This window comes from Amphiprion ocellaris, chromosome 12 (assembly GCF_022539595.1).
Source record: "Amphiprion ocellaris isolate individual 3 ecotype Okinawa chromosome 12, ASM2253959v1, whole genome shotgun sequence".
Classification (NCBI taxonomy): Eukaryota; Metazoa; Chordata; class Actinopteri; family Pomacentridae; genus Amphiprion; species Amphiprion ocellaris.
Window position 1 is genome coordinate 36,498,327 of NC_072777.1, and position 11,872 is coordinate 36,510,198.

The window sequence follows — 11,872 nt, forward strand, 5'->3', positions numbered from 1 at the left end:
TTGTAGTTGTTGGTGTTGTGATGGTTGCAGTAGAAGTTGTAATAGTTGTTATTATTAGAATGATCGATATAATAATAGTTATTATTAGAATGAACTATATACTAATAGTTATTAGAATGATCGATATAATAGTTATTATTAGAATGAACTATATAATAATAGTTGTTATTATTAGAGAACAAATGATGATAACGTTACGTTTATTAAAACTATATTTTAGCACAAATCAGAGCTAAATGAAGCTGTAATTAAGATAAAGGAGACTGAAGATGTCAAACAGGAAATAAGATCAGTTTATCCTACACATTAAAAACATGGGTTGATCCCTGAAATGGGACGTTTACCGTTGTAGTAGTGTAGGAGTAGAAATGTTAACTGAACATTTACAGATCAAATAATAATCAACAACAGGGAGCAGAATCCAGGTTTTCAGGAAGAGTTAAAGTACCAACGATGAAACAGAATCTAAACTGATTTATTTGATAAAAACTACTATATTAACTATTTCTGCTCATAGTACTACACCTGCTGTAACAGTGGTACTTCTACTACTAATACTGCTACTAGTACTATAGGTGTTTTTATTATCTAGTAGTATTTAGAGTAACACTACTACAGTCACTGGTACCGATACTAAAACAACTACTGCTAATAAATATGACGGCACTGCAGTAGTATTTATTCCTGCTGGTTCAGAGGTTCATTAATTAAACCTAAAATACTCCAAATCACACCATGAAATACAACATTATGGACTTCCAGAATGTTGGAACAAGAACTTAAAGTATAAAACCCTGTTTTAATGAAGGATCCTGACAGTTCTGATTAAACTGGATCAGAATTATTATGAAATTAACTTTTTTACATCCTAGCTGGTTGCAGTGGAGCCGGTTGGACAACTCTTAGATTCTGTTTTCCAGTATAACCAGTTTAATCCACTTCTAATGCATGTTTTATACTCTGTTCATGTCTATTTATTTAAAATATCAGACAACAAAAGGTCTAATTTTGGCTTCTTAGCTGCAGTAGAGTCAAAGTAAAACAAGTGGAAGTAGAAACGCTGAACACCAGAAGGCTGTATTTTAATTCTAGGAGCAGCAGAAGTACAACATGTACTACCATCACTACCTGCTGGTACTGCAACAAGTACTACTTATATTAGTATGTATTAGTGCTGCTTCTATTAGTGGTGGAAAGGAAACAGATTATTTTAATGCATGTATATTTAACCCTCGTGTCGTCCTGTAGGTCAAATTGACCCGTTTTAAAGTTTGAAAATGTGGAAAATATATATTTTCACAGTGAAACTTCTGATGTCCACATTTTCAACATTTTTGGGAAATTTTTGGACATTTTTGGTGGAAAAAAAGAAATGTTAAAAAATGTTTCTTAAGAACATTCACAAAAAAAATCAACCAAAATCCAGCGAATTTCACTGGATTTTGGTTGATTTTTATGTGAATGTTCTTAAAGAAAATATCTGAAGTTTTACTGATATATATGGAATCACTTTAGATATTTTTAGGATTTTTTGGGAAGATTTTTATTCATTTTTTGAAAATATTTACAAGAGTTTTCTTGCCAAATTTGGGGGATTTTTAAAAAAATAAAACTTTTAAGGAATTATTGGAATTTTCTTCATGAAAGTTTTGCAAATTTTCAGAAATTTGGGGAATTTTTTTGCAGACTTTTTAAAAAAAATTTTCAGACAAGGAAACAATATTTTTTGGTGCCTGTAAATGAGGACAACAGGAGGGTTAATGACAGCATTTTAAAACCAGATATAATCTGATTTTCATATCAGTCCAACCTCAGCAGTCCCTCCATAAATCAGCTAAAGTCTGCTGGAGATTGTTTCTAAACAGTCGACTTATTAGCAAATGTAGTTCACATGAACAGCTCAAACTTTCCTCTATTCTCAGAGTTCATCAAACCGAAGCTCAAAGACTCTTTAATCCACCTCTAATCTTCACTCACAGTTATTTCTGTAAAACACTGAACTGTTTTTCTATTTTTTTTCCAAACCTGACATGGAAAAGAGCTTTTTTGTTTTTAGTCTTAAAAGAAAGGAAATAAATATATTCCAAAGTAGAATTTCCAAAAATGCTTCAATATTTTAAAAAAAAGATGAGAAATAAGTTAAAATAATTACATTAACCAGTGCTTCTTTTTCTTTCCATCTTATTATTTATGTTTTTCCTCAGATTGATCCTTTGAAGGAGGAATCAGTGACTGGTTGAAACATCTAAACCTGCAGCTTTATGAATATAATGGCCGGTTTTATATTCATGCATCATAAATAATAATATCATCTGTAATAATAAATCAGTCACAGGGACATTTAGAAGCACAACAAGTGATTTTCTTTCATTTATTCAGTAGACTTTGGTGTATTTGTTGGATTTGCTTCACTAAGATTAGAAATATGAAGTTTCAGGTTGCTGTGGCGTTTATTTATTTTATTTACATTTAATAGAAAATATTTTATTTGTGGTTCTGTCTGGTAAATTATTGATCCCTGTCTGGTCCTGATCATGGCCTGGTGGTGGTTAATGTCCTTCATTATTGCGATTAATCATCTTCTGAAGCTAATGTTGGATCTGGTTCCTGACTGTCCACCTGCAATTCGTTGTTCTGTCCACATGGTGGCGCAGTCAGATTGTTTGTGTAGCAGAGAGGCCTAGGGAGCCAAAAAACAGGAAAACGGACATCTTCATTTCATTTAGATAATTTATTCAGATCCCAGCACACTTTATTATTAAAGTTCTTTTCATTTAATCTGTTTTTTAAAAGCTTCAAGAGAGAAAAACTGACTGATGTCTGTAGAATATTTCTGTAGAATATTTCTGTTTTCTGGTGGTTTCTGTAGAATATCTCTGTTTTCTGGTGGTTTCTGTAGAATATCTCTGTTTTCTGGTGGACTATAGAGGTCCAGCGGCTTCTTCTCCAGTTTTTCTGTCTCTACATTCACGTGTCGTCTTTAAACTTTGTGTCTTTCAGACTTTTCCTCCTCTAAGAAGCTCTACTGTCCACCTGATGGAGACCGTGAGCTTCCTCCTCTGAGGCTTTCAGTTCTCCATGGTTCTCCATCTTCTCCCTGCGGCTGCAGAAGTAGTGGACCAGCAGGACCAGCAGCAGGGTGGAGGCGGCGGTGCAGACTATGATGGCCACCAGGCCCCCCACCGGGACCCCGGATGGCCGCCTGGTGGGACCCGGGAACGGCACCGGGAGGTCGGTGGGTCCGTCTGGAGCTGCGGTCATCCCGGAGCCCTCCGGTCCTCCCTCCGAGTCCTCGTCGTCGGTCTTTACGCATCGGAACTCATCCACGAGGGAGTACCCGGGAGAGCACGCGCACACGTAGCTGCCGAAGGTGTTGGAGCATTCCTGGTCGCAGTAGTGGAAGGAGCACTCATCCATGTCGATGCAGAACACGTCGCTGCCCCTCTCCTCGGAGATGTAGCCCTCCGGACAGAAGCACTGGAAGCGGTCGTTGGGGTCGCACTCCGCCGCGCACTCCTCCCGCCCGCAGTGGCGCGCGCACCGGCTGGGTTCGTGCTGGTTCTGCCGATATCCGTCGTAGCAGGAACATCTGTAGCTCCCGGCCGTGTTCGTGCACATGTGCTCACACGGCGCGGACACGCACTCGTCCTCGTCCACGCACAGCGCGCCGCTCTTCTTGTATCCAGCCGCGCACACGCACTGGAACCCGCCCGGCGTGTTCACGCACATGAAGTTGTCCCCGGGACACTGCCGCTGGTCGCTGCAGTCGTTGAAGTCCACACACGACCTTCCGTCCGCGGCCAGCTGGAAGCCCTGGTCACACGTGCACGCGTACGAGTCTCCCTCCGGGTAGCAGGCGTGCTGGCAGCGCAGGGCCGCGCACGGGTCGTCCGCGACGTGCTCCTCACAGGTGAGTCTGTTGTGCGTGTTGAGGGTCCGACCCTCCGGGCAGTAGCAGGACGGGTCCCGGTTCGGGTCCACGGCGCACCGGAACTCACAGCCGCCCTCCAGGATCTCACAGTTCCACGGAGCCTCCAGCCAGTTCTCAGAGAAGCACAGGAACTTCTGCTCAGAGGGGATCCGGACCGCGGTGCTTCCAGGAGGCAGAGCCAGCAGATCCTCTCCTCCGAACCCCAGCGGGGTCCGGTAGGTAACGGACTGTCCCGGTTCCGCTGCCAGAGTTCTGCACATCTCACTAAAGCTGTGCTCACACAGGAACCCGGCCGCGCGCTCCCCGCAAGGATCCTGGATCCACTTCAGGTCGTTCTCGTGTGAAACCGACACGCAGCGACCGGAGGAGCAGCTGCTGTCGGAACCCGGAGGCCAGTTGGAGAAGTCGCTCTCGGTGTCGTTGGTGACCCACCGGAAGCCTCTCAGCGCCGCCGCCTCTTCTGGGCAGCCGGTGGGTCGGTGTAGACCGATCCAGAACCTCCCGGTAAAGTTTCCCAGCAGAATAGAGAGAATATCATGAGACACGGAGGAGCGCACCGTCATCAGGTGACCTCCGCGGCCTCCGCATTCCTGCTGCGCGGTTCTGAAGCTGCTGGGGTCCCGGAACGCCGTGAAGCACTGGGTCCCGATGCAGTAGCCGCTGTCCGGCCTCAGCCCACCGGCTGCCCCCGCCAGGAAGACCCCCAGAGCCAGCAGCAGCCACGGAGCCATGCTGTGTCCGTCTGGGTTCAGCTCAGCCGTGCGTGTTTCTGCGCGCATTTATAACCTCTGACTCCATGTTAGAGCCCAGAGGAAAAAGGTCTCTGCTGCTCTCTGTCCTCCGCTCCACTCTGTTGCTCGGAGGACCACATCCCCAAATTACGCACGGCTTTTACGCGCTTACGCAGCAAAGCTGCGCGCACGCAGGCGGGCTTTCCCCCAGCAGAAGCTCCTCCCAGCTCCAGATCTAGATCCAGATCCAGGTCCAGATCCAGCCAACAGAAGCCTCTCAGTGGGTTTCCTTCATGGGAGTTTAAAAGTTTCACTTTTTTAAATAGTTGTTTTCTGCTTTTAAACGGATAAAATAATTCAGAATAAGAAAGAAACTGAAAACACGTGTTGGTTTTCATGTGAGACAAAAAGGAAATGCAGAATTAGAGACAGTTCTGGTTGTTTTCACCATTTATGAAGATAAATATTGAGCCTCTGCTGTACAAGATATGAAACGATATCAGAAAAATGAAGGAAACTGATGGATTTTGCTACAAAACTGAGCCTCAGCCTCAGATCTGATTTGGAATACAGCCGGCTGAATGACTTAAAGTAACAGAAATGCAAGTTTAAAGAAGTTTCTCTGGGAAATCTGCAGTTTCAGTGCAAAGTTAACAGAAGAAAGAGGACAGAACTGGAACTAAAAAAGTCATTTAAACACAGTTTTACAGCAAATTCTCTCATTGAATTCTGCACAGAAAAATAAATTTTGCATCACTTCTCTATTTGTGACAAAAATACAGAAACAAAATGAGAATATAAACCATTTAATGTCGACACTATAGAACAAAATAATTCACTGTAACAGGTGGGAGCTTGCAGACAGCGGCTGAACATCAGAACGACGTCTAAAGCGTCTCCACAGCAGAAAGGTGGAGTAGCAGCAGTTTTACATTCAGTCACTTCTACAGGATCAGTGATGTCTAACAGCAGTTAGTGAACACATTCTGATGTTCTGATGCATGGAGACAAACTAACCTGGAGTCCATATTTAAAATGACCTCTGGGGGATTTACAGTCAGCAGCAGTCATTCATTCATTCCATTCATCATCGCAGTGGATTTAACCCTCCTGTTGTCTTCATTTACAGGAACCAAAAAAATATAGTTTCCTTGTCTGAAAAAAATCCAAAAATTCAGCAAAAAAATCCCCCAAATTTCTGAAAATTTGCAAAACCTTTAGGAAGAAAATTCCAATAATTCCTTGAAAGTTTCCCTTAAAAGTTTTATTTCTAAAAAACCCCCCAAATTTTGTAAGAAAATTCCTGTAAATATTTTCAAAAATAAGCAAAAAATCTTCCAGAAAAATCTTAAAAATATCTAAAGTGATTCCATATATGTCAGTTAAACTTCTTTAAGAACATTCAGAAAAAAATCTACAAAAATCCAGTGAAATTCGCTGGATTTTGGTTGATTTTTATGTGAATGTTCTTAAGAAACATTTTTAACATTTCTTTTTTCCACCAAAAAATATTCAAAGATTTCCCAAAAATGTTGACATTGGAAGTTTCACTGTGAAAATATATTTTTTCTGACATTTTCAAACTTTAAAACGGGTCAATTTGACCCGCAGGACGACGCGAGGGTTAAAGGCACAGATTTATCACAAAGAGTCACAGTTTAAAGTCCAGTGAACTCCAACAGAGGATTTAACGACAATCAGTGTGACTTTAGATGAGCTGTCAGTCTGTAATCAACATTTATCTATCATATATATATATTTATTTACATTTATTCAGATGATTTTAGAGCAGTTTTTTCTGACGTCAGGCTTTAGTTATGGAGTTTCATGATGCAGTTAAACCTGACGGATAAAAGCTCAGAATGAGAAAATAGTGTCTCAAATATCAGAAATCCTAAAAACTGAATGTTTGACGAGCAAACATCTGTCAGTGACTCACTAGAACCCAGAAAATAATCAGTGTTTACTCAAGAGAACACGTTTTACTCCGTTTCGTCACGCTAAGAGTTTAAAGTGTGACGAAGGATGAAAACAGGATTTATGAGAACCAGCACGTTCCATCTGAAACGATCTGACAACAACCAGAAACCGACCATATTAACCTTCTAGTACCTTCACTGCTGAACTTTTGTTAAACAGCATCTTTTCTTTTAAATATTACTTTAAAAATTGGTCTGACTGAGGAGTTTTTTTAAATTTCTGCAACAGAAAAGTTAATAATAGTTCTATGTAGAAGAGTATTAGAGGAAACAGTTTTCCTCCAGTAGGTGCAGTGGCTATACTGTGACTTTATAGCAACTTTGTGATTCTTGCAGCTTTAATTAGTTCCCTCTGAGCAGTCTGGACTGGAAGGCGATCAAACACTGTTGGTTTGATTAAAGTCTTTGTTCATTTTTGAGCTGCTTGTCGAAGGACAGCCTCTTGTACGTCTCCGTGGTTACCTGCTGCAGGTAGAAGATGTTGATGTCTGGCCGTTTCAAGGGGGGAAGCTCAAACTTTCCACATCTTCTGACAGCGTGTCGGATCAGGAAGCAGATGAGCCCCAGACTCAGCAGCAGGAACACGGCGATGCCCAGGATGCTGCCGGTCCGGATGTAGGAGGGCAGAGGGCTGGAAGGTCTGCTGGCTGCTGGGAGGAAGGATTCACTGGAACCGGATCCTCCATCCTCCTCCTCACCTGGCTCCTCCACAGGAACACACCTGAAGTCATCCTGCAGCTTGAAGCCTTCGTTGCACAAACACCTGTAGCCACCAAACAGGTTCTCACACCGATGCTGACACATCTCCTGGTGCTCACATTCATTGATGTCTGTGCACGTGGTCGTTCCGTCCCTGATGTCCACGATGTAGCCCTCAGGACAGAAGCACTGCTGCATCTCCTTCTTCTCCTGCTCAGGGTTCTTCTCACACCTGGCCGGACAGTCTCTCTCTGAGCAGTGGGGTTCACACTTGGTGGGATCTTCAGCTGAGACCCTGAAGCCCCGCCCACAGACACACCTGTACACCCCGCTGATCTTCTGACAGTTCATCTGCTCACACAGGCTGCAGATGGACACGTTCACACACTCCCCGTCCTCCCAGATGAAGTCCTCCCTGCAGACACACTGGAACCCTCCCTGGATGTTCTCACACTCCTGGCCTTCAGCCGAGCACGGAGCCTTCTCCTCACACTCATTGATGTCCACGCAGCTCCTGCCGTCCTGCCCCAGCCTGAAGCCCTCCCTGCACCTGCACTCATACCTGCCCCCTACCTGGAGGCAGCCCAGCTCACAGCCCGAGCACGGGTCCTCGGAGCAGCTCACCTGGTTGGGATGGAGCATGCGCCCTTCTGGACAAGTGCAGGTGTTGGTTTGATTGTCGCAGCCAAACTCACAGCCTCCACCCAGGACCTCACAGCTCCACGGAGCTTCCATCCAGCTGGAGGAGAAACAGAGCAGCTTGGAGGCCGGAGGTCCGCCGCCTCCTTCCCGCTCCTCTGCCGTGGTTCCCGCCGGAAACGACTCGGACTCGGTCACCGTGAAGCCGCTGAATGTGGTGTAGGTCACCTGTCCGCCTCCGGAGGGCTGAGTTTGGCTGCAAACGTCTCCAAACTCACACAGAAACCCGCTCAGCTCGTCTGTGCAGGACGTCCACTCCACGGACACGTTCAGTCCCACGGACACGGCGGGGCAGGTTTGGAAACCCTCTGCCGCTTCCTCGCTCTTTCTGTCGGGTCTGCGCAGCCAGAAGCTCCCGCTGAACCCGGAGAGGCTCTGAAGTCTGTCCAGAAGCTGCTCCTCAGAGCTGAAGCTCAGTAACTGTCCGCTGGAGCTCCTGCAATCTGTCTCCGCTCCGTTAAAGTCCAGGACGGACCTGAAGACGCAAAGACCTCCGGTGCAGCGACCGACCCGAGACAGGAGGACTCCCTTCAGCCCGCAGAGGAGGACCAGGCCGAGGAGAGGAGCTGGAGCTGCTGGAGGCATCTGGAGGCTTCAGATTAGAACCTGTGGTGGTGAAAAGCTCCGAGTTTAACGAGCAGAAGCCGACAGAGCGACTGAACAGAAGAACGGATCCCATTTATTAAAGCCGCGAACGGAGCTTTTTCCCTTTTTTGGACCAGAGGAGGAAGGAAGTTCCGTCCTGTTCTCAGCTCTAAGCTCCAACCCCCAGGCTGTCCACAAGCTTATCTCAAACTAACGAGCCCATCACAAACACGCACGGACACGCGCGCACTGGACTCACCAACTTTTAATAAGAGGATGATGAAGGACATCCCATAATAATCCTCCCCAGGATGAAGGACATCCCATAATAATCCTCCCCAGGATGAAGGGCATCCCATAATAATCCTCCCCAGGATGAAGGACTCCTCTGTCCAGATTCACGAGAGAAAGTTTAAATGTCAGGAGGATAAAAATGACAAAAGCACCCTGAAATATTTAGTTTTTCTAAAGTATGGTTCCCAGAAACTTTCATCATGGAACCATTTAGTGTTTATTATACAAAAATAATAAAGTTCCCAACAGACATTTAGTGTTTATTATATAAAAATAATAAACCTGCAGGTGAAACACTTTTTCTCATCTCATATTATTTTTAGCTGATTGTAAAATAACTGCAGGAAAAAAGGAAATTAAGACAATTTAGATTCACCGAGCAGGAATGTTTAGGTCTAAATCTAATCCTAAACTTAAATCTAATCCCGCTGTCAGTTATTAAAGTCAATTAAAGTCTAATTATGAAGGGAAATATCAAGGAGGATATCTGACACTAAATAACACAACATGGATTTATTTAAAACAAAGAAAAAAAGAGAAAAAATTATAGCAAAGATCCAGAAACTGGAAAATCATGTTATTTTACAGATGTACATGTTTATTAAATTACAGATATTATCCAGTAAAACACAGAAAGAGTTTTATTCTATGTTGATTATAAAAGAAGGAGAAAGTTGTAAATTAAGTGTTTTAAGCTTTCAGGATTAACTGCCAGAAAATGTTAAAAACTGTTTAGAACTGTAGTTTCTCTCTTCTTTTTCAAAGATAAATGTAGGAAAATCACAGTAAAAGTAATTTTCCAAAAACTATAATAAATAAACAAACAGGCCAAAACTTATTGAATATTGTCCAAATAAATCTGTAATTTTTACAAATAATATTTTTCCCGTTTTCCTGCAGGATGCTCCTACTTTCTGTATTTTCAGTTTTTTTTGTTTTTTTTTGCAGTTTCTGAACTTTACAACATGAAACCATTTGATATAAATTTCCTGGTATACTCTTACTGCCAGATTTCCACCTTTTTTTAAAATTATTAATATTTTATAGATTTTTTTTAAATTATTTTTTAATAGTTTTTATATTACAGCACATTAATTCAATTCAATTTTATTTCTATAGCGCCAATTACAGTCAAATTGTCTCAAGACGCTTTACAGAACCCATATGCCTGAACCCCCAGAGCAGCCCTAAGGAGACAGTGGCAGGAAAACACCCTTTTAACAGGGAAAAAAACCTAGAGCAGAACCTGGCTCTAATGTGGGGGGAACCATCTGCTGCTGGCCGGGCGGGTTGAGAGGGACAGAAGAGGTAAAGAGGTAGAGATAGAGGGGTAGAGATAGAGGGGTAGAGGTAGAAGGGTAGAGGGTTAGAGGTAGAGGGTTAGAGGTAGAGGGTTAGAGGTAGAGGGGTAGAGGTAGAGGATTAGAGGTAGAGGGGTAGAGGTAGAGGAGTAGAGGGTTAGAGGTAGAGGGTTAGAGGTAGAGGTAGAGGGGTAGAGGGGTAGAGGGTTAGAGGGGTAGAGGATTAGAGGTAGAGGGTTAGAGGTAGAGGATTAGAGGTAGAGGGGTAGAGGGTTAGAGGTAGAGGGTTAGAGGTAGAGGATTAGAGGTAGAGGGGTAGAGGTAGAGGGGTAGAGGGATAGAGGTAGTGGGTTAGAGGTAGAGGGGTAGAGGTAGAGGGTTAGAGGTAGAGGTAGAGGGTTAGAGGTAGAGGTAGAGGTAGAGGTAGAGGGGTAGGGGTAGAGGTAGAGGGGTAGAGGATTAGAGGTAGAGGGTTAGAGGTAGAGGGTTAGAGGTAGAGGAGTAGAGGTAGAGGGGTAGAGGTAGAGGAGTAGAGGGTTAGAGGTAGAGGGTTAGAGGTAGAGGTAGAGGGGTAGAGGGGTAGAGGGGTAGAGGATTAGAGGTAGAGGGTTAGAGGTAGAGGGTTAGAGGTAGAGGAGTAGAGGTAGAGGGGTAGAGGTAGAGGAGTAGAGGGTTAGAGGTAGAGGGTTAGAGGTAGAGGTAGAGGGGTAGAGGGGTAGAGGGTTAGAGGGGTAGATGATTAGAGGTAGAGGGTTAGAGGTAGAGGGTTAGAGGTAGAGGATTAGAGGTAGAGGGGTAGAGGGTTAGAGGTGGAGGGTTAGAGGTAGAGGATTAGAGGTAGAGGGGTAGAGGTAGAGGGTTAGAGGTAGAGGTAGAGGGTTAGAGGTAGAGGTAGAGGGGTAGAGGTAGAGGTAGAGGGGTAGAGGATTAGAGGTAGAGGAGTAGAGGTAGAGGGTTAGAGGTAGAGGGGTAGAGGTAGAGGGTTAGAGGTAGAGGGGTAGAGGGTTACAGGTAGAGGGTTAGAGGTAGAGGGATAGAGGTGGAGGAATAGAGATAGAGGGGAAGAGGTGGAGGGGTGGAGGAGGGGGGGGACAAGGACCATAAACCACACAATTTGATACGTGCATGGTAAGACAGATTAATAATTAAAATATTATCGACATTAACAATTAAAATTATTGACTATTTAGTTCTCTAACATTGGTGTTTTTGATTTTTGCTTGTTCTGCTCATCTCTGAGAACCATTCAGCTTTAGAGTTTGGAACTAACTTTTTTTTATCTTGTGCGATGGTTGAATTTAAATCTACTAATAATAGAAACACGATGAGTCTAAGAAAAGAAGTTCTTCCAGGAGAGACGGTGACTCAGGAACCAGGAAGGTAGAAGAAGAGTCCAGACACGATGTCTGATTTCTGATCTAAACCAGGGATCATTGTAAATGGATAAATCTAGGAGCTATCAGGGCTTTCCTCAGAGGTTCCTGGAGGTCCAAGGAGGAAGACGAGGGCTGGACAGACTTCCTCATAGCAACAGGAAGCAGAAACAAAACGTGATTTCATTCCAGAAACTCTCTGTTTCCAGGTGGAGTTCGGATGTAAAGTGTGATTGGTTCCTCCCAGTGACCCTCGGTGACTCAGAGATCCGATCACAGA

At 43.9% G+C, this 11,872-nt stretch overlaps 2 protein-coding genes across 2 annotated transcripts; both read right to left on the minus strand.

The window, feature by feature from the left end:
• Positions 1-2,716: 2,716 nt before the first annotated feature.
• Positions 2,717-4,807, minus strand: thbd (thrombomodulin). Its single transcript, XM_023296853.3, has one exon. It carries the CDS (start codon positions 4,708-4,710, stop codon positions 3,013-3,015), a length of 1,698 nt encoding a protein of 565 aa, XP_023152621.2. The 5' UTR covers positions 4,711-4,807; the 3' UTR covers positions 2,717-3,012.
• Positions 4,808-5,452: 645 nt separating this feature from the next.
• LOC111567867 (thrombomodulin) lies at positions 5,453-8,834 on the minus strand. Its single transcript, XM_023269226.3, has one exon. The coding sequence runs from the start codon at positions 8,622-8,624 to the stop codon at positions 7,038-7,040; it is 1,587 nt and encodes a 528-aa protein (XP_023124994.1). The 5' UTR covers positions 8,625-8,834; the 3' UTR covers positions 5,453-7,037.
• Between the last annotated feature and the right edge of the window lie 3,038 nt (positions 8,835-11,872).

What these genes read in the sequence shown, in the direction of transcription:
- thbd (XM_023296853.3), bottom strand. Translation starts at nt 4,710, where the DNA reads ATGCGCGCAGAAACACGCACGGCTGAGCTGAACCCAGACGGACACAGC.
- LOC111567867 (XM_023269226.3), bottom strand. Translation starts at nt 8,624, where the DNA reads ATGCCTCCAGCAGCTCCAGCTCCTCTCCTCGGCCTGGTCCTCCTCTGC.